Raw genomic sequence first — 24,257 nt, 5'->3', positions numbered from 1 at the left:
GCATGCGCAGGGATTTCAACTCAACAACAATCTACTGTTTCACGGGGTTCTTTGAATTTTCTTCCTTCTGTATACGATTCTGATCCACTAGAAATAGATAGGCCTAGTTTTTCTAAATGATGAATGAACTACCCTTGTTATTGATGTTAATTAGTAATGATAGAAGAAGAAGATATACATAAAATGAACGTCGGGATGGTGTTAGTACTATTACTAGTATTACAAGAGTCCGAGACAGAAACGTTGGAAGCTATGCCTAGTTTAGTAGTAGTAGTACAGCAGTTGTTAAGGGTATTGATTGCTTCGAATGTTTACTGTGATGGTGAGTTCAACAGTCCATCTGTGACAGGGGTTGTCAACTAGGCCTAGGCTAGACCTATATCGCAGTAGGGGAAAAATGGTTCATTGAATAAACACTGAATAAATTTTACACAACCTTGGCATTACCTTACAGACGCGTGTGAATGCTTTTTATCTCGGTAGGAATAACTCGGGAGATCGCTCGGTTACAATTTGCTACTTTTTGTTAAATTTAACTTCACGTGTGAATCGGGTATAAGACATCTTTGAGAGGTTCCAATCTATGATGAATATTAAAGCTTTTAAAATAATAATACTCTGTATGATATAAAGAAAATATATGTACATATAAACAGGAAAAACAGATCAGCAGGTTTTTTCAGTGAGATTAATAATTTCATTAGAATAATTAAATTTGCAAACATTTGATACTAAACTGTGCAAGTGGTAAGCCTACCTGTTTCTGTGGTTTCTCTTTCCATGCCTGTTTTTCTTCCTGTGTGAGCCTACAACTTAGAGCAGTTAATACTTGGGTGTAAGTCAACCGCCACAATACTTTCACTATGTACCGAAAACGATCTGTAACCAGAATTAATTTGAAATTATTCTACTAAATTGCATTATCATTTAATATTTATATTACTATATTAAAAATATTGTTTGTAAAAAACAAATTTACAAAAAAATTTACACTAAAAGTAAATATTGGCTCTGCAACAATCATAAAGTAACATTAGAAGCAATGATGTATCTCAGAGCTGCTTAGCTCAGTTCTGGTGGTATACCACTGTGTGTACATTGAACTGTGAAGATCTCTTCGTTGCCGGTTTTCCAATCGCTGCTCTGTTTTTGTTTCAGCTCCAACTGAGCTTAAGTTTCCTGCTTCTGATCTTTGACAAGAGCATTTTTTTAATGATATTTTTTGGGGGAAAAAAGAAGCTTTCAAAAAAAAAACCCCAACTGCATTTCATAAAAAATCTGAAAAAATCACAGAATATCAATATTAATATCAGTCTAAATTATTTAATAAACCATTCACAATAAACCTTGTAAGTGCTCTGTAAGGAATAAAAATTTTTTATATTTTTTATTTTTCGGACTGATTTTTCTGTTGATTTTCACTATTACTGATTGATTGATTGCATTATTCTTTTTATTGTTTCTAAAGTGACAGTAAATACCTTTCTCATTCTATATTGAAGAGTCTGAGATTTGTAGTTAAACCCCGACCATTGATAAATATATGGAATTTTAGCCACTTTTTATTAATTAAAATTTACTTCCATGCTAATACTTTCAGTGGTGAAGCCACAGCAGAACACTGCAGAAGTCAAAGGCCACCATAGCAGCTAAATTAGTGTGCCATAATTATATAGGCCAATTATAATACACTTAACTAATTTTCTTCAAAAATATTATGAATATTTCTAATAGTCAATCAACAAAGATATAAAAAAAAAATCTATAATTGATCTTCCCACTCGTAATCTATACAGAAATATTTAAAAAAAAAAAAATGTCAGTCCCATGTTTGGTTAATTTTTTATGAAAACAAGGTAACCATAACCCTGGATCATGGTCAATTGGGTCTGTGACATTGCATGACCAGGCTGACAACAGAGGATGGAAATAAGGCACCAAGGCAGGCTGACTAACACCTAATTCCCAGGGGAGCAAGTTATTCGGGAGGCCTAGAAAAGTAACCCAAAGTCACAAATAAATGAGTCAAGTATGTTGAAATTTCAAATGTAAGCCCTCCAAAATTTTTGCTCAACACCCATACAATTCTACACTGTAATGCTTATGACAGGGAATTACCGGTCCTACTAACCAGCTGAAAATCAGTTTGACCTTCATTGTAGATTTTATCATATATGCATGGGTGTTTAAGATATTATCATGAATTCACGCTATCCACTGGAGACAAATTAATTTTAGCATAGAATATTAAGATTATGCTTTTAACTACAGTAATATCTATTTTTGGTGATCACCTCTTGTTATTGTCAGAGATCTTCATCTTTTTTTTTTATTCTACCTTTCCTTCCATTTTTGTTCGCACGATATCTCAAAATTGCTACAAGCTACGCACAAGGTCGCTTCATCGATCATTTTGACATCGCCTGGAATAGACATGGTAAGGTTTTCAATGTGACCAGTCATGCGTGACGTCAGCTACGCGCAATTTTGCGTTTTTACATTATCGATCATATCAGCCTAACCAATTGCTATTTTGAAATCGTATTAAGTGAGTATTAACTTCAGGTCAATGTAAAATGTACTGTATCCTAATTTCACGCGTGTGCTTCGTAATGCGTGCGTCAAAATTTCAAAATGCTCGAAATCACTTTTTGACTAAATTAGAGCACGTTACATGCCATTTTGAGCATTTCAATTTTTTTTTTAATTTACCACTACGCGTGCGCATTTTTACGTACGCAGCTCGTACAGAAGCTAGAAATTAAGTTTTTTTGTCACATTTTGGGTTCCTGACATTGTTTTTACAAGTTTCCGATCTTTTCAATCACCTTATGGCCAATAACAATGCCGTACGCACGAATCAAACATAGCGAACTATGTGCGCATGAAAGGTGACCCCCAATTTTTATTACATATTCTGAAAGCACATGAGTTGTAAATATGATTTTCTAGCTCATAATGGTCGATCAGACATTGTGACGTCATCATACTGCCATCTGAATTCAACAAACTGAATTTTATCGATGACGTCATTTTTAAAAATGCGCATTTGAGCATATCTCGCTTATTCTTGTTCGATCGTCTTCCAACTTTGAATATATTATAGCTGAGGCAATTCTCTTTCATTATGTGACTTCTTTGTACATTTTGATGACGTCATCATGGTCAAAATAAAGGATTTTGATGACCCCCTCATCTTTCTTTCCTCAAACATTTAATGACCCCATAATCACCTTAACCAGCCGTGATTTCTGAATGACATTTAGTGGGTATAAACTTCAGGTCATGTTTAAATGTTACGTACCTTAATTTCCTGTGCGCGCATCATAACGCGCGCGTATGCATGCGTCAAATTTAAAATGTGCTTAATATCATGCCTATTTTCAATCAGTTATAGCTCCTTAGGATGAAAGGTGACCCCCCAATTTTTATTACATATTCTAAAAGCACATGAGTTGTAGATATGATTTTATTTATCATAATAGCTGATCGGATATTGTGACGTCACCATATTGCCATCTGAATTAAAAAAACTGAATTTTTATATATGATAAATACTATGAATGATAATTACTCCTTCACCAACAGGCATTTGTCAATGAAAGTTGATACCATATCAGGAGACAACAGTGACATTAAAATGCGCAGGTGCGTCATGACGTGCGTACGCATGAGTAAATCTTTTAAAATGCTCCAAATTCTTTTTTAACAAACTAAATTAGCGTATTTTGCCATTTTCAGCATTTAAATATTGGTCAATCCGCACCGCGCACACTTCCTCGTGGGTCAAAGTGCGGCGGATCACCTAACTCGTCCGCAGGGACGAGTTCAAATCTAGTTTGATTTGATTTTGAGGACATCTGAAAATCATCAGCCAATCACAGCATAGAAAGTATAGACCTTTGGGAAATGGTAGGGACCGGCAGAAGAATAGATCCAGTATCAGTATATCCTTTATTTAGATTGTCCCTAAAATTTCTATGAGGTAACAAGTTCTTTATCAAAAATATAATAGTGTGGCTAGGGAATATTAAGTGTCTACATACTCCTGTCAAGATGATAAACTGAACCAAAATTTCTGTACTAATTGACCATGTGATGCCAGCTTACGTTATTCAGGATTGTCTGTATTGTAATTTTTATAATTTGTCCATTGCAAAGACACCACAAATTAAGGGCTCAGCCAGGAGCCATCCAGCCATATTTTGGATGACCAAACTGTCATTTCTACCATAGCAGCTGGGATGGCTTGGCCCCTTTGCTTCTGTGAAATCTAGATCTGATACAAAATCACAAAACAAAAAATCATCGGGTTTTTTATTTCAAATTATTACAGTCACTTGTGGCTTCATGTAAATATATTTAAATTAAATTTTTGATTAATATATTTTATTATTAAATTAATTATTTCTTTTTTATTTCAAACAAATAACATAACCACTGAGATCAAAGAGCATCATGGATATTTGAGGTAAATTTAATATTTCATAGATTCCAACTACTCCGATTTTGGCAAGATTACCTTGCATTTTTTTAGTTATGTCCTCTGTCTTGCATAACACCTAAATTGTACAAATTTTTAACAAATATCTGAATGTTAAAAAAATCTTATTGATCTAGTTTTGAAAAACAATATATATAATATAGGACCTAAATGATATGCAACAAAGTAGGCCAGTACTGAACTCTGATCCGATGTGGAACAAGATAACATTATATCAAACATATCAAGTATATTACTCAAGCATGTCAAGTGTGAGATGACACCCATCTCTCTATGCCCACAAATGTAGTTATATAGATCAGCGTTCCACAAACTTTTACTTCACAGCCTATTTACGATTTCAGGCACCAAGCCGCTGCCCAGCAGCCCAGCCGCGCCAGGGACCAACATACCAAATCTTTGCAAGAACTTGTGATCATGAAGCCTTTATGTATATACAATATTTTGACATCATTATCTGTTCTCTCAGTTATAAAATTTCATTTCATACAAATTAAATATTATTTTATTAAATAAATAATACCGTACATTTGTGTTTCTCCATGATAAAACGTCTCTTTGTTATTTTTTTTATTCAATTTCCAGACTGCTTCGCGGCCCTCCAAAAATGTTTCTATAGGACCATAGTTTAAAGAACGTCGATATACATAATCAAAGGAATGCCCAACAATGAAATTTAAAAAAAATGTTATCTGCAATGAGAAATTTTGCTCCCTAATTCTGGTTGCATGAGAACTATTGTGTGGAAACATGTGCATAACAAGATTGAATATATCAACTGAAGGCTTGACCTAGTCAATAAAGTAAAGCTACACAGACCGAATGTCAGTTAGTTTTAAATAATTTTGTGATTCATCTTGATTATCTTTCCTTTGTAATCAACATTTTATTATGTATCTATCAGAAGAATGTTATTTCTTTTTTATGTCTACTCATTTTATATATATTGAAGTATAAGTGGATAGAATATCTTTTAATTATCACCAATATGTTACTGTCAGAGTTATCAAATGAGTAAACATATACTCAGCTACTATAACTAGATAATAGATAGATTGACATATGTTCTGTTATGTTGTTGGCTCAAATTGAAATGTTTGCATGTTAAAATTCACTGCACAAACTGTATTTACTGCATAAACTTATATGCTGTATTTTTCATATATAATATTGGTATACTTTAAATAAAATGAAAAGTAGTACACAGTGGCAGATTGAAGGGGGAACCCAGCTGGCACAGGCCCCCTAAATTTTTCAAAATTATATTTTTTAAAAATGGAGAAACAAAGAAAATTACATTACAAATTAAGTCTGAGAGTGATATTTCCGGCCATTTACAGGTGCTATTCATAAATTTTCTTGCCCCAACCATGGTGGGGCTGAGGTGGTTAAAAAAACCCCACACCTATGAAAGTCCTTCCCTGGGCACATATTTCGAAATCCTGGATCCAGCACTGGTAATAATAATAATAAAAGTCAGTTGTGACGTGATCACTGCAACTCCCAATGTTATGTGCCTATCTCCCATAGTCCACTAATTTTTCAATTAGTGAATGCTTGGCTTGATATTTTAGGTTTGTGTGGAAAAAAAAAAACCTAATTTTTTCGATACTGCGATGATATCACCCACCACGATGAAAACGGAATTGTAATTGAAAATTACTTTCGTAAAACAAGGCTAATTAGAACCCGAAGAAAGTTACTTCAAATTCAATATGAATATGAACAGTTAAGGAATTCCTTGAATCAATGAACCCTAATAAACTAAACAAACTGAACATTTAATAGGGATATTAAAAACAAAAAAAACTCAAATTTAACTCAGTAACTGGTCGGCAGACAATAATCTGAATCTCAACGCAAAAAATGTGCTACTCTTCACATTGACTTTGCAAAATCTCCTGAAAACCATCCAGATTTACATATTGATTCCAAGAACATTAGGACTGTAAATAATGTAAGGATACTTACTTAGTAACTATAAGCAACAATCTCAAGTGGGATGGGCACATAAATGATATTTTTAACAAAGCAAATAAGAAACTATATATGCTACAACTACTCAAGAAGTTTAAACTACCATTAGATGACATGTTGACAATTTATAAAGGATTATTAGATCTCTTATTGAATATGCTGTTCCAGCGTGGAATGCTGGCTTAAACATGTAGCTCTGTTTGAGAGCATACAGAAGAGAGCACTCAGAATCATACTTGGCAACTCCTACAATAACTATAATAGTGCTCCAATATTGTGTAACATAGAAATACTGGAGTGTAGAAGAAAAAATTTATGCTTAGAATTTGCTCACCAATTATGCAAATCACCAAATTTTAGTTCCTGGATACCTGCTGAAATAGACCACCGATATAGTTTGAGAAAGACAAATCAATTCAAACCACCTACTTTCAAAACTAATAGATACAAGCAAAGCCTATTCTATACCTCATTAAGTCAATCGTGAGGTCATCACTGTAACTCCCAATGTAATTTGCCTATTCCCCAGCGTCCAATAATTTTTCTATTAGTGGACACTTGGCTTGATTTTTTTTAGGTTCGTGTGCAAAAAAAAAATCCTCATTTTTTTGTCACCGCGAATACATCGCGCACCACGATAAAAATTGAATTGTAATCGAAAATTACTTTCGTAAAACAAGCTTAATTAGAACCCGAAGAAAGTTACTTCAAATTCAATAGTATGAACAATTAAGGAAATCATTGAATTAATGGACCCCCATAAACACAACAAACTGAACGTTTAATTGGAATATTCTAGACCTATTTTAAAGACTCAAGAAACAAATTTAGATGTAGGCCTACGGCCAGGCAGGAGGCCGCCCAGGCCTCCTCCTACTACTACTAGGCCGTAGCCTAGCCTAGATATGAAATCATCACATGATTTTACCTGTCTGCATGCACCGACCAAAAAGGATGTCAGTGACTGTATTCTCTCTCAAATGCTGAAATGTTTATTTCTTTGACGCAAGTCTATCAAAATAGCATTACAAACAAGTTCTTTTTAACACAATAGTTATTCATCGTATCCGATGTGTAGTTAATTAAACGGGTACTGCAGGAGCAAAATTCAGCATACGCACAGCTAAATGTAAATACGCACACGTATACTGATCATATCACTATAGCAACCGATGAATGCTACAACAGTTGGTTATAAAAAATTAAAATTAAAAGACGGCGATTGACTTATAAAGCAATTAGTAGAGCATGCATCGTAGACTAAATGGAAAATTATTGTACTCAGGTTAGATTTAATGCATTCAGAAATTTTTTCAAGCATTAAATCTAACCATAACCATATATCCATAATATCAGCCCAAGCAGTACTGAGTCATGTTTCAGCATTTTAAAGAAATGTAGGAACAAATTTGACTTTCTCATTCATGAAATGCTGTTTATTAGACAATCAAAACCAAGTCTGAATAAACAATGTGACTCTGTCAAAGCAAAGTTTTTTTATCTAACACTGGGATTAATATGCCACTGTTATGAACTTTGACATTGTAGATAATAGCTTTTTTCTATTGATTATAGTTGCTGTATACTCTATACTTCAACATTTGATCTTGAAAATGACACCATGAAGAAGATGAAACGTCAATCATTTCTTTTTAGCATTATTTTTATATTCAATATTTATACAAAACATACTCTTATCATTAAATCTAACCTTCATATAATAATTTTCCTATAGTGTACTATGCGGAGCTCTACTAATTGCTTATTAGCATCATAAACCAGCAGAATACTTGACTTGCATTACATATTTGAACCTTAATATTAACTTTAAGCTCAGATTAATCAGTTCATCCTAAATCATAGTTCCATTTTTACATCGATATATTTTACTGTTGTTTAACTTTACCTTAAAATTTTGAATTTATATGTATATTGTTGTTTTGTAAATTTTGGGCAATGCATCGACCCAGGTCTATTTTTTTGTTGTAATGTATCATTCCTAATTTAGCTGCAAAGCTACAATGATGATATTTTGAAATAAAACAAACTTGATATGTTTTAAACTTAAAAGTTTTAAGTTTCTTAAAAGTGCCCAACAACATTACATGTGATCTTTAAGATTACTCACAGAATTAGAACGATAACCTAAAACAAACTTGGAGAAAATTTTTATGACAAACTTTGTCAAATGTATTTGTGCATGTTAGATTACATTATCATATGTAATCTAAACCAAATCCTTCTGGTCATATTCAGTATAAAGGCTGGTACAACTAGAATGTGAAGGACGGAAGCCAGACTGATTCATATATCGATGATATTTTGAATTTAAATATTCATAAAGTTCATGAAAAACTACCCTTCTCATAATGTTAACAATTAGATTACCATTATCATACGTAATCAAAACCAATCCTTCTTGAATATGTGAAAGACAGAAGCTAGACTAATTCTGATTCATATTTAAATCCAATTTGAACTTGAGATACTCATCAAGATCCTTTCCATAATCTAAGACTGAACAGGGACAATAGAAACTGTGCTAAAATTGTAAAAAAAAAAATTTAAATACTCATAAGCCCCTTTCAGAAAGACACAACACCAGAAAATTACCATCCTATAACCTTTCATACAGCACCTTTGTTAACGCAATACAGTCAAACTCGCCTATAGTGGAATGTGCCTAAAAAGTCAAAATTATTTTCATGTCACTTCATCTTCCGTACATTTACAATGGTTAATATTTGCTCCAACTCGAATAAATTTAAGTCAAATAAATAAAGAAGTCGAACATATTTTACATGCCAAATTGATCTGTTTTCCATTAATTGTTAGTCCGTAAGTCAAAGTCAAAATCTTTACGTAAAACTTCAATCATTTTAAGCTGTCACCGCTTTACCAACATAGCTGTGAACGTCAACAAGTGACTCATACATTTGGCAAAGCAGAAATTCACACGCTAAGTAAGCTCGACAAGTGACTCATGTTTATATTGCATAGCAGTACTTTGTGTAGTTCATTTTACATGCGACTCAACTCGCATTCCTCACTATTGTTCAGAAATATGGTAACGTCGACAATGTTACCCCATGTCTGTTTGAGCACTGTTTCAGGTTTTGTTAGTTCTTTTTTAAATAAATTAAATTGTTTTGTAAGATACGTACAGTAATTATGAAAAAAATGTCTTATGGAATTTAGGTATAAGGAATAACTCTTCATATAAAACAAATGTGCTACTGTAGTTTTATCTTCATCCCGATCTTTGTTGCATACAAACTATCTACAGAGCATCGCTTGAGAAGTGGGTGATTTTTGAACGGTCCATTTTGCGGCGGGGTATACACATCTGGTTTACTTACGATTAATAGACGTTTTGAAATATATACTGTATATATTAAAGACTTTCACCTAGTAAGTATTGGTTTGGTCTTTGGGATTTATCAACCGCATTTATCATATTTAAAACATGTTCACTTGATGGCCATGCAAAAGTAAGTTATAATTGTTACGGTAGTTTATCAAATAAAAATATGATTAAGCTTTAATTTAAGTATTGACTGATTCCTCTTTATAATGTATTCAAAAGAATGGTATAGCAGCAGTTAACAAAACATTTAAATATACTGTAATAATTGAAGAATTAATGTAACATATTGCTACTCTGAAGAATACTGTTTTCAAGGTAGTTTAGGTAGCCTAGGCCTTCACTTCTACAGTTCTAGGCCAAATGTGTGGTCAACATTGTGTGCAGGGGTTTCCCTTAAGGTTTTTTTTAACTGGCCAAGTGGACCAGTAAATCAATATTTTTACTGGTCCTCAATCCCTTTCACTAGCCACTATCTTGCCAACTTCGAAAGGCCCAAATACCATATTTGTGACATGCTAATCATGCTGGCCATCACCGATGAAGTAACACTGACAGATACAAAAAAAAAAATCATTCTGTTGTCTCTCTATGAAATTATGCCGCGAAATATAAATACAGGAATATGTTTGTATGTACAGTGCACACAATACGATGTTCGGTTTTCCGGAAAGATCGGTTTGTGGAACATTTCTATTGAATCCTTTCCGAATATTAAGGTAGGCCAGTTAGGGCCTAGCCTAGACGCTAATATATATAGGCTTAGCATAGCCCAGTCAGTAAATTCGGTATGACTAGCCTACGAAAATTTAACATATTATTTAACATATAATACGTACAGTACCTGTTGTTTAGCTGATAGTGCACAGCAAATTAAATTACTTTACCAATAAAATGAATGCTTTTATATTGTTTTTACGTGCATTTTCGGTCTGACATTTTTTTCTAAACTGTAAACACAACACATTCTTCGCGGTCATGATGCGAAATGCGTTGAAAATATCAGGTCGCGCCTCCTAAACTCTGCCCGCTAAGCGTTTAGTGCAAGTACAAGCAAAGGTACATGATTAGAATCAAATAATTATAGAATTTAAGCAATTTAAGCATATAGAATTTAAGCAAACAAAAACAACATATCCAAAACAAGTCTACGTTATATTAGGCCTATATTGGAAAAAACTTTTTAAAAATTCGGCCACATATATTTTGGCCGTGACTTTTCAAACGTTACAGCCAGGCAAATTTTTATACGGCCAGATTTGAGGAATCTAGCCGTCGAAAAGGCCAAATGGCAACCCTGGCCACGATGCCTCCAAAAACTCTGCCTGCTAATTGGTTAATTTTTTCGTGGGGTCATGTGACTGGGCAAAAATCCCATGTGCTTGGCTGTCATGACGTCAGATCGCCCAAAGTTTCATAGTGCGTGACAGCTTGCTGAATTTTTAATTAAACAAATTTATTAAATAAATAAGAAACCCTCGTGGTTTTGTTTTAGAGTCAAATCTAAAATAAATCTAACAAATTTAAATTTCATTCTCTGCAAATTTCCTCTGTAATTAGCAATGTTTTTGGGGATTGTGAGTGTAATTTACATGTAGACTGACATATGAATCTAATGACATACCAAATCCGAATTAAACGTCTACTGGAAAAGAGCCGTCGTAGAAACAATTGCTTTGAGTTCCTTTTTCATCAGGTTTATTACAATCGATTTTTAAGTATTCATAAGGCGATAATGCACTTTATTAAAACAACGGAAGGCGTAACTATCACTTTATCTAACATTTTACTGAGTGTGTCATTTTAATTAATAGATAATCTCCATGACAACGCTATTGGGACTATGCTCTGCACGAATGGTTCATTCACAGTATTTCGTCCGGAAATCGTTGCATTGTTTAACTTGTTGTCCCACGTTGCATGGTGGGATGGATATATGACATGGATGTTTTAACTTCACGGTGCTCACACAGACGAAAATCAACTTCTCCTTGTTGCTGTAACATGCGGAGAAGGTGATTTCCCTCTGTACGTCTAGCCATCTAGCCATGGATTCCTCCATGGCCTAGCTCGCTGTTCGCCTTAGAATGACTGAGCCCAAAGGCTGTTCGTATAGTAGCTGACATTAACATGACAATAAACAGAAAATAGCGATAAGAGGTGAATGAGTAAAACTTTAGGTATTTCGTCAGGCTTTCATTGAAATTTTAACTGGTCATGCGGACTTGTTATTGGGGTAATTAACAGGTCCGCCATACATTTTACTAGCCATTGGCCGGCGGACCAGCGTTATTTCGAACCCTGGTGTGTGTACCGTTAGTGCGTGTTAATTTGTTTCAGTCTCCGTAAGGCCTAACACTCCAAGTCAAGTTGCTATTGTGATATAACTTGAATAAAATTTGACTTTGCTTTAGTCGAATTTAATTTAAGTCGAACTATATTTCAGTGGCACTTTAGATTTGACTTAGGCGAGTTTGACTGCATTATCATCAATCTGACACAATTTTCTGTCTGAAAGGATCTGATAGATTTTATAATATTGGAGGTTTAAAACAAAGAGCACGTTTTTCTTTACATTTCACTTAATACGGTGCCAAATCAGACTATGCCAATTTTGTTGTGTAATGCTGGGCACTCACTGCATTGCAAGCAATCCAACTCTGCTCCCTGTGAACGCTAAACAATGTGACACTGTCTGCTGATTGTCGGTGGCTGTCTAAGCATTGCTTTTTCTATGGAATCACATCGGCCAACGACCATCGGCCGCAGTGAGTGCCTGTCTTAACTGTTACTTGTTCCTGTTTATGAACAAACAGAATATTTCCTGTTTCGTTTGGAAGAAGTTTAGCATTTCTGCTCTCATTAGATTTCAACTTAAACAAATTATCAACTTTACCATTACTGCTTGGTTATGTTAGCTTCAATGCACAGGCCAGCTTACTCATTCAGACGTTCAAGGCTGTAAACTAGGGTGCTTGGTGGTCTAAAGTAAACTGGTAAACTGGCATACTGGCATATTGACCTTTTCAAACAGAAACCCATGCCGGAGTGCTTACCGCAATGGTCAAAAGAGATTCATTGATTGAAATAAATTAATTCTCACCTTTCTACAGAACCACTGAATTGGCTACTCACCTACTGATAGAGGTAGTCTGATGGAGACAATAAGTTGTAGGAGAAGGTTGATAGGATTTCTGAGCAGAGATGGTGGAGTTCCTGATCCATCTGGTGTTCCTTTCAATAGTTGAGCCCACAACTGTTGAACTTCGTCCCATAGTGTGCTTTGGTGATATACTCGGATGCAATGCACCAGCATACCTAAAAAAACATTAATAACGATTTGTTTTACTTTAATAATTGCTAATTGCTTTATGGGTTATTGCATGCCAACTAAACAAATGCATTACACCATGGTTCATAGACTTTTATCATTTTTTTGCACACTGAGAGATATTCATGTGAAATGAAAAACCCGAAATTTTGAGACTTTGATTCTTGTTTGTATTCCCGTAGCAGCAGTTTGAAGTTAAGGGGGCATGGCCCAAAATAGTGCGCTGTGGAATTAACTTTGATTTTCATATGCTAATATCTTTGGAAGTACAACCCCTATAATTTTGTGGTGTAGGACAACTTCTACTGCTGATTCCAAATCTGCAATCAATTACTATACACCGTTTACAAGAACTTCCAAAGAGACAACTACTCTTCTCCATTCCATGCACAACCTCTCGTTCACACTCGATCTTCATTGCTGGTCCTACATTCTGTAATGGAACCGTCTCCTAAGAACCCCACAAAATTAAACACATTCAAAACCAATCTTAAGAGTTATTGCAGCACGTACGGAAGCTGGAAATTACTATTTTTTTACATATTTTGGATTGCTGACACTGTATTTTTCCATTCTTTTTCAGTCATCTTTTAGGACCAATAGCAATGATGTACATGCGCATCAAAAAAACGAATCCTTACGTGCGTTTGTGTCGACATACAGTGAAAATATGCCCAAATCATGCCAATATTTAATCAGTCATAGCTCCTTTGGATGAACAGTGACCCCCAATTTTTATTACATATTCTGAAAGCACATGCAATGTTGATATGATTTTAAAGATCATTATGGCTGATCGGACATTGTGACATCATTATATTGCCATCTGAATTCCAAAAACTGAATTTTTATCTATGACGTCATTTTTATACGCATTTAAGCGTATCTTGCTTTTCCTTGATCGATCATCTCTTTCCTTTCAGTATGTTATTAATGAGACAATTTTCTTTCTTAATGTGTTCTTTATTTTCATTTTGATGACGTCATCATGGTCAAAATGAATGTATTTTTTTACCCCAACACCCTCTTCCTTTAAATCTTTGACAGATTTTATGATTGATCATAGCGGCGCTACACGGTGGCGACGTCCTTTGGCACACTTCCGTTTATTTTTTTGTTTTTCGCTTCTGTGAACTTGTTTCTTAGTCATAATACGTACTTTGGATGGTGTTCTGTTTTGTTCCGGTCATTTTACGTATATTTTCATGTTTCATGTTAAAGGTGATTTAAAGCAAGCCATAAAGCTAGCCCACTGAATATCAATGACGTATTGTCGAGCCGCAATATTGGACTTACTGTACAGAAGGTGAGAATGCTAATTGGGAAGCCCGTCGACTACGATCAATATCCGGATGACATAAAAAACCGAAAAAACGAAAAGGATGTAAGAATGGAGGTGTTAAAAAACGGATCAGAAGGAAGGGAAATAAGGTACCACTACCAACTGTTGTATTAGGCAACGTGAGATCGATTCAGAACAAGATTGATGAACGATTTTATCATTTTTCCATGATTATGACGTCATCTGATTTGATTTTTAAAAATATTTTGTTATCGTATACACGATAAATCGTTATCAAATCGTCCTAGTGTAAAAACTTCTCTTATTTCTTTTGTTTTCAATATGAACAATCGCTTTTTAGCTTTTATATCGTTATCGTTAAGTATAAACAGGCCTTTATACTGCATCTCCGGATGCAGTTAATCTTGTGATGGGCGACTTTAACCATTGCTCAATTAAAGATATCGTGCCAACATACACCCAATATGTAGACAAGCCTTCAAGGAAGGATGCCCTGTTGGATCTTTGCTACGGTAACTTTAGAACAGGCTACAAAACCAAAATTCTTCCGCAACTCGGTAATTCAGATCACAGCATTGTTTACATGTTTCCTAGCTACAAGCAACAATTGAAGGGTAGCAGGCCAGTGATTACGTCATACTGCAAATGGTTGTTTTGAATCCACCAACTAGGACGTTTTGGAACATACAAATCTTGAGGACACAGTAACAGCAATTACAGGATACATTAACTTTTATGTTGACTCAATAATCCCCACAAAGTTTTACCTGAACAACGAAAAGAGGCCAGCCTTGTTGTAAGTGACCATTTGTTGGTCAAATGTAAACAAAAGGAGATTGATAACACATACGCCAATGTAAAGGCGGAGTACAAAAAAGAAGTTGAAAATAATTTCAAAGGAAAAAAGATAAAGGATACATAGAAGGCAATGCAAGACCTTACAAGCTACAAAATCAACAGGTTGAGGTGTGGTTTTGGCAAAGGTGAAGATCTGTTTCTAAAGGTGAAGGGGACATTTTTTTTGTCCACACCCACCTTATTTTAGGCCCATGGTTGCGCCTGAGGTTCGAAAATTCTAGGAAATAGTTAGCTGTAGATGATCGGAAATGACACTCTATATAGTAAAATTCATCGTCATCACATCCCTTTATATAGTCAAATGGCGTTATACCAGCGATTTGCAGCAACCAAATCTATAGAAATTATTATGATGTACTTAGAAAATAAAACTTGAGAACATTGTCTTTGATGTATTTACTTTTGGCCTACCTACTTCACAGCCTAGTCCACACCTAAGGGCTGAGGTGGGAACATTTGGGGAAATACCTCCAGGTTGCTGGAAAAGACAGTCTTCTAGGGTAAAATTCATCATCATCTAATTAATTGCTGTGGCGTTCCATTGAAAATTAAACTCAATTGTTTTTGATGTATTTTTAATTTACTTTCACTTTGCCAAAAATTAATCTTATTATTATTACTATTACTATTATTATTATTATTATTATTACTATTTAATAAAATAATAATAATTTAATCACAAATATTATTATAATAGGCCCTATATTTGCTGTGAAGCAGCCAATTCATATTCTTGACAGCAATTTGACCTCTGAAAGGTCATTGTTTGTCAAAAAACGACTGCATATAAAGACGACTGAAAAGCGGAGTTTCCTTCTTTCGTTCTGCCGGGTAAAATCAATTACTTTAGGCGACGTTTGTAGACTAACCTACTCGTACCAACGTCCACATGTCGCGCTAGCCTTATCCTACTCTAGGCCTAGACTAGGTAGGATGGTATAGGCCTAGCCTTGAAGGGACGAAGGTCCCAATGAAAAACAACGTCGCTTTTTGATAGCTAAAATTGTCTATTTAACATCACAATAATTCATTATTAAACCTATAGTTTAATCAACAAATCTCAGCCGATACCTCGCACAACTGGCTAACGTCTCTATCTATTGTCGTGACGTCATGGCTCGCTGGCTCACACTTGTGATATGTCTCGCACTTGTGATCAAATAACACGCTGGCTCGCACTTTGGCAACACTCTTTGGCAGTCAACTCGCCCCTAGAAAACCCGCCCTTGGAAACTTGCCCATAAAAAAATGTACACTTCCTAGACCATGCAGTCTTCAAAATAAAAATTGTAACCTTTGGTTATCAACTACATCTTCCACATACATAGAAATATTTGAAACTTTATTTTAAAAAACCTAAACCATAATTCACTACATTATAGACACTTTTTGACAAAAATGAAAAATTACCACTTTGCTACCCAATGAGAAGTGTTTTAATATAGACAATGGGTCGTGTCTCATATTATTTGTTATAGTTTTATTATTCATTATTTTCACTTGACATAAATAATTTTGTTCGAAGAACATTTATATGCAGTTGTACTTTGCAGCACTTCACTTGCAATTTGCAATTTCTAGTATTATTATTATAGATAATTATGATGATTATTATTATTATTATTACTAGTAATTCAGATGTTTGTGGGCAGTGATAGAATAGCGGCTGTACAAGTCATTAATGCAGTTAATTTCAACAATTTTCAGGCATCCTCTTGAATTATGAAATTATTACATTATTAAATATATTTGGGTACGTATTCCCTATCCCCTGCAACTACGTTCGAGCAATTTGAAATTTCGACGCACGCGTTATCAAGCCAAACCCAAAGTTAATCTCACTTAATACGATTTCAAAATGGCAATTGGTTATATAATCGATAATGTAAAAACGCAAAATTGCATGTAGCTGACATCACGCGTGACTGGTCATCTTGAAAACATTACCGTGACTATTCCAGGCGAAGCCAAAATGATCGATGAAGCGACCGTGTGCTTACCCGGAACTCATCTTAACAGGTATAGGTATTCATTTGTACCAGATGTGATCAAACGGTTTCATAAACGTACAATACACTGTTAATGTGTAATAATTGTGTCTTTTACACATTAGTTTTTACTGTAAATCTAAAATGGAATTTTTAACCAAATTTTAAATCTAAACAATTTCAACTTTTATACTTTAACAACCTATTTATTTCTATATATAAAAACTGCTAGCTTAACATTGTTTATCCTTTTCCTTTATCCTCTACTTCAATTTTTACCTTGTAATATATATTGTGCGAAGCCATGTCTGTGTATCTGTAAATTTTTGAACCATTGTTTTAACTGCCGTTACTATTTTATATTTGTTGTAAAGTTTGTCTTGATTTTAACTGACCAATAAAAATGATCTATCTATCTATAAATCCCTCACCAACAGGTATTTTTAAAAATGAGATTAGACACAATGATCTATCTATCTATAAATCCCTCACCAACAGGTATTTTTTAAAATGAGATTAGACACAATGATCTATCTATCTATAAATCCCTCACCAACAGGTATTTTTTTAAATGAGATTAGACACAAATATACTTCATATCAAGAGTCAATTTTATGTGCCATTACCGTCCTCAAGCGCAACATGCCCGTACGTGTGCTTTAAAATTTTAAATACAGTGAAAATATGCAAAAATCATACCTACTTTTAATCAGTTATAGCTCCTTTGGATGCAAGGTGACCCCTAACTTTTATTACATATTCAGAAAGCACATGAGTTGTAGATATGATTTTATATATCATTTTGACTGAGCGGATGTTGTGAAATATGCATCATATTGCCATCTAAATTCAAAAAACCGAATTTTTATATGACGTCATTGTTTTTATACTTATTTGATCATATCTCGCATATCTTTGATCGATCGTCTTCCACATTTGAGTATATTATAGCTGACACAACTGTCTTTCATAAAATTATGTGTTCTTCATTTTTCATTTTGATGTCATCATGGTCAAAATTAATGTTTTTTCTGACTCCCTCATCTTTCTTCCTTCAAATCTTTCTCAAATTTTATGATTGATAACAAATCCCTCACCAACAGGCGTTTTTCAATGAGTCGACACATGTATATCTCATTATCAGGAGTCAACTTTTTGTGCAGTGCACATGCACGTCATGACATGCGTGTACTGGTGCGTAAAAATTAAAATGCTCAAATTATTTTTTTTAAAACTAAATTATAGCACGTTTTAGGCCATTTTGAGCATTTACAAATTTTTCAATCCACACCACGCGCACTTCCTGAAGGTCAAAGTTCAAATGTGCGGCGGATCACCTAACTCGTCTGAAGTGATGAGTTCAAATTTAGTCATTATTATCATTATTTCACATTATGAATGGAAATCAAAATATAAAATACTGTAGTGTTGCTTGCTTTACAAATAATTATTTATGTATGTGTGCACATTTCATTATAATCCACCCTTTAGATTAAGAGCCTTTCAAAGTTATTGCATTATACAGTAGTATGATATAAGTCAGATTACCTAATAAGACCAAATCACATTATATCCTCCATAGGGAGCATCAGTAAAGCAAGGGAACATGAATACTCTGAATGTTCCTTTACACAGCATGATACCAAATAAATTCAAGTTAAAAAAATTATTGCAAAGTGTCATGCGAAAATCACACATGTGAATGAATGTGCATGAGTATGATGTGTCAGTTGTGAGTCAAAGGTCTTTTTTTTTCATGCATGACTACTGAAAGGCAAGCACAATAAAAATAAGTTTTTTTGTGGCTACTTTTAACACATAACACATCCACACTTTCTGTGCTGGCAATTCAGCTGAATAACTATACAACAGATTGTTGACTTTTTAGTTCTTTCTAGGACATGTCTTATCGAGGCATGAGCATCATATTTTGTAGGCTTCTATTGGAAGACTGTTCATTTTTATCTTAAGCTTATGACTCATCCCATCATTCCTCCAACCGGATTAACTCTTATAACTTACAAGTGAGATGATATTAGCCAAGCTACTATACAACTCCTCTTATCCAATCCAATCAAAACATTTGTAAAGTGCCTTTCTTTGCAGATACGAAGCGCTGCACCTCACGTACTTAGGCACCTCACTACCCACAGGCAGCCGTGATCATTGCCTAACCCAAGCACAGAACAAGTAAACAAATCAAAAGAAGCAGTTGCAAAGTTTGGAATCATAAATAAATAATGCAACAATAAATAAAATAAGAATAAAAATGGGATAATTAGTTAAAGAGGTGAGTCTTTAAGTTAGACCCAAAGACAACCACAGATGGTAAAGATCGAATGTGCACTGGAAGGTTATTCCAGGTGAGTGGCGCCTCGCACGGAAAAGATTTTTTACCATTTATACGCTTACTATAAACTTTACCTTCCTGAATATAGTATAGGGTACTCTGTTATCAAGAAAACTTCTCATTTAGAGTGGCTTTAAGATGATCAATTGTATATCAATGGATTTAAAACTAAAGACCTCTTGTAAGTGGTTATCTGGGTTATTCTTCAGTAAAGTGACCATTTAGTGGATTAGAAAACCATGAAAATGAATGTTCCACATTTGAATTTCCTTTATGGAATACGATTATCTTGTTGTACAACAACCCTAAATCAACGTTTGCCATGCACTTTTGGGAATGACATGCACTTGATCAATTTATAGTATTGTAGCAAAGGAACAATCATCTCTGTCACACTTTTTGTGACGGAAATGACAATACTTGAATATGAAGCTGAGTGAATTCAAAAGAGAGATTGTAGTCTAAATTCATAGGCTTAGCCAACAATTATTTAGGACGGCCACTTTTACCATCAGGGCTTGGACGGCCTGGCCTAATCAGCTTGACCTAGACTAATTGGACCTGTTGGTCTACCTTTAGAAAATTCTTTATATTCTATTGAATGTTACATTAAACTAAAGCTTAATTATATACGCCGCTGGAAAATGGACGGTTCTGAGTCGCCCACAACGCATGCACATGGCTCTGCAAATACTGTAGTATACAATACTTGAGATTCGGTTCCCCGACATAATATTGTGGGTGTTCGTATCTCTCTGGTTATAATTAATTCATGAAATACCTTAAAGAATATTTGTTGTTAACGTCACAAGTTAAAATTTATTAGTCAACAAAATACAGTAGGACTAGGCCTATCTGTCGATTTGGATGACCTAGAGTAGAATTTACACTAGACTAAGGCGAAAGATGAAGATGCATCTGCATTGCCTAGAAACATTATGTGAGTAACCTTAGCCATGTGCAATCTACTATAAACTGAAATATCTTTGTGATAGCTAATTCAACACTATTCGTTTGAAGACAAAATTTCAACATACACACCTTTAAATGCCCTCTAAAGATCATAATATTCCATTTTTTTTCTTATGTTTGGAAGGGGGCGTGGCCTGCCCTCGGCTCAGGGCCACTGCCACTGGCTTCCATTTTGGACGGCCTATTTCATTTTTCTGGCTACACCCCTGGTCTTAATACATGATAATGAACACTGAACAAGATGCTTTTAACAGAATAAGCCAGATCCATTTTCACCCTTATTGTATTTCCATTATTGACAAAATAAAGAAAACATCAAGAAATCATCTCCGACTTTAATTCAGTCATCTCTGTCACAGTCATCTCCGTCGTAAAATATGACGGAGATGACTGTGACAGAGATGACTGAATTAATGTCTTTGTTCATATAACGCCATTCCCATTTTGTTTGCAGGGTGAAAACCATTGTGCTTTAAAGTGTACACAATTTTGATCGTATAAATGAATATATTTTTTTAGAAAAAAATAAAGAATAAGTCATGTTCTAAAGCATTCGGAGATGATGCAGAATAAAGTACTCTTCTGGTTTTATTTGAAAGACCGCCAATTCTTGGGCTATCATGTTTTTAAGTGTACAGAAACGGATTTATTATTGCTGCATGCTCCTCTACATTCAAAATGGTTTGATCCATAACTTGTTTACATCATTTTGTTACCAGCTATAGTGTTCAAAAAACTGAAATGCAGGGACATATTTTTTAGTCTAAAAAGGTCCAATTTTATGATTTATGGTTATTATATATGTAGTTTTAAATTTTACATTTAAAAGAGACCAAACATACTTGTCTTTTGGTGATATAATTATTCTTTCAAGTTACTTAACTTTATGAATTATGGCATTTGGAAATTTGGACAAATGAAATCGGGATATGCATTTTTAGGGGAGGGGTGGTTTTGGTAGAGTTTTGTTGAAAATAACCCATATGTTTATTATTTTCCAAATCAAAAGTGTGAAAAAAAAATTTTTACCGCAATAAAGATCAATTTTCCTTTAATATTTTTGTCGGAACATAGTATGACTACTATACTAAAGAATGACCAATCAACCAACTGAAAATAAAAGCACTTTTAATAATCAACTGGTAAAAGCAACTATTTTGAATCTATCAATGAATAACTTTGGAATATTATCAACTCTTTAGAAGAGCATACAAGAGTAAATCTAGCTGCAAGTATGATGAATTATATTTACAAAGGCAGTACTTGATGTTATGTTGTTAATTTCTTTTTTTAAGATCCCTTTTTTGACTTCTGCCATCTCAAATACCTGTATGTTGTATTTTTGCACTAAATAAACCAACCACAGCAAAACCAAACACAGCACTAATTCCATAGTAAGGAGGAAAGGGAACTGATGATTACTTCTTAACATTTCAGAGGTCCATGGAAGACAACAGAGAGAGAGAACCAACAACAAGAGAAGACACTGCTGGTACAGACAGGAAATTTCAAATCAAGAGATACTTGCCATAAATAGAAATTGGCAGCCCAGAACAACTGGCAGACTCGGTAATCTCCGATGACTGTTGTCTCCGTTTCTGCCGATGATTCATGTGATAACAGTGTTCTAGCATTCCCAAGAATCCAAAGGGAAAAGAATAGATCACTCATAGTGCAGTTGGTTACTGACAATATTAGGACTTCTCAAATTTATTAATACTATTCGAAGGTCATTGTGGCTAAGACCATTTCATATTTGATATTATTAAACAAGGTTCATGTCCCTATAAAATTAATTTATTCCAAATTAGGATTACCAATTTCTAAGAAATCCTCATTAAAGGCCAGAAATTTCATAGGATTGCTAAACCAAAATGTTTGGTCCTCTTTTAAAAAGAAATAAGTCCCAGGCACTTTGGTTGGGCAGTAGGTGGTTTAGTAAAAAAACCATTAGATGTTAATTGGCCTGACGACTCAATTAGGGCGCTTGGAGTATATTTCTCTTATGATGAAGACAAACAAATCAAAAGAAATTATGATGAAAAAATTAAAAAATAAACTAAACATGTGGAAAACAAGAAACCTGACTTTAGCTGCGAAAATTCTATTAATCAAACCATACGGAATCTGTAAGTTTTCATCTCATGTCAAACTTTTCTGTTCCAAATCATGTTGTAAAAGATATTGAAAAAATCATATACGATTCTTGTGGAAGGGCAGAAAATGATTTGTAAAAAGGAATTCCATTATTGGAACAATTTAAGAAGATGGCCTTAACATGATAGATATCAGTTCACTAATTAAAGCATCAAAAGTTAAATGGGTTCAGAGATTCCATAAAGAAAGTACATCTGCTTGGAAGGATCTCTTTAAAATATTTACAAGAATGTGGTAATGAAATTATTTTCAATTGCAATATTGAAGAAAAAGTTGTAAAGGATTGGGATAATATTCCATTATTCTATAAGAAAATTATTCTTACTTACATTGAATTGACTAAACCGGATAGAAGTGATGTTTATACACATTGCATTTGGAATAATAGATATGTTAAAATAGATGGAAAATCTATATTTGATAACTATCTTCTTAGGAACGGCATCAAACTGATAAGTGATTTATTATATGAAACAAATGGAAATATCAACAATTTTCAGTCTCTAGGTTAGCCTGCATTCCAGGCCCTAATTTTGAGTTACTCACTTTTTATTACACGCCATACCAAATTTATTTGGCACCCAATACTTGATTTCTTCTTTTTCAGATTAGGGCCTGGGCAAACGCTGCCTGACCATTCATGCGTACGATTTAACACATTAAATTTGATGTGTGATATCATATACATGACTGACTTTATAAGTCATGTGATTGGCTTACCTTTTGCATATTAATTAATCTTCTTAATTTTCAAATTGAAGATGTGCGGTGTTTCGGCGGCTAGGCTAGGCAGCTGCCTTTTGCGTACCTACTTGCATTAATTTAGTTAGTAAATTAGCGCTTGGACTGCTAATCGACGTTATGGACTGTTAACCATTGTAGTATTACTTACAGATAACCCTGCTTACCGCTAAGCTACACAGATTTAGGCCTAGAGTACTACTGTATTAGTATTAGGCCTAGTAGACCTAGTAATATGGGTCATCTAGCCTAAGCTTAATTCATCTTTGCCATTGCCTACTCGTCCTAGGGTCTATTCTATATATTTTAGGTCTGTTTTATTAGGGAGGCTATTTTTTAGCCATGCCTAACTAGTCGACAAAAGGCCTGACTCAGTTTTTGTACGCGTTTGTGGCTTTGAAAATGTGAGCACTGTGATTGGTTGAAATCGTTTATTTCAGTCTGCCCATTAATGATTTATATTATATTCATTCAACAGTGTTAACAGCTAACTTCCTTCAATATCATATATAATATACGACAGTATTCCTAGCCGTATTGCCAGATTTATCTGGCCGAACGCCCTCTTGAGGTTCCCGACGGTTATTTGGACATGTTCAACCATGAAGCCTTCGTGGTCTAGTGGTTATGACACTCGCCTTTTCAGCGAGAGGTCGCAGGTTCGAATCTCGTCTGAAGCATTTTATTACACAATGACTTTTATAGGACTTTA

The 24,257-nt window shown here is 34.4% G+C and overlaps 1 protein-coding gene and 1 non-coding gene across 3 annotated transcripts in view; one reads left to right on the top strand and one right to left on the bottom strand.

The window, feature by feature from the left end:
- The window catches only part of LOC117106006 (E3 ubiquitin-protein ligase UBR3-like), a 106,400-nt gene that overhangs the window by 23,696 nt on the left and 58,447 nt on the right, over positions 1-24,257 (bottom strand). The window contains exons 27-29 of one of the 2 annotated variants that reach the window (XM_033247317.1): positions 12,981-13,163; positions 758-879; positions 492-581 (exon numbers count right to left, since the gene is read on the bottom strand). In XM_033247317.1, coding sequence (XP_033103208.1) covers positions 507-581; positions 758-879; positions 12,981-13,163 — 380 coding nt within the window. In that variant the 3' untranslated portion in view covers positions 492-506. Of the gene's footprint in view, positions 1-491; positions 582-757; positions 880-12,980; positions 13,164-24,257 lie in introns of those variants that run through there. The other variant, XM_033247318.1, reaches the window with a different exon arrangement.
- Positions 24,153-24,225, top strand: Trnak-uuu. The gene has a single exon. It is a non-coding gene; the product is annotated as a tRNA-Lys (tRNA).

Source organism: Anneissia japonica, unplaced genomic scaffold, assembly GCF_011630105.1.
Source record: "Anneissia japonica isolate Jap-2015-1 unplaced genomic scaffold, ASM1163010v1 scaffold284860_len1800451_cov186, whole genome shotgun sequence".
Classification (NCBI taxonomy): Eukaryota; Metazoa; Echinodermata; class Crinoidea; order Comatulida; family Comatulidae; genus Anneissia; species Anneissia japonica.
This window is presented reverse-complemented; position numbering and strand designations above follow the sequence as displayed.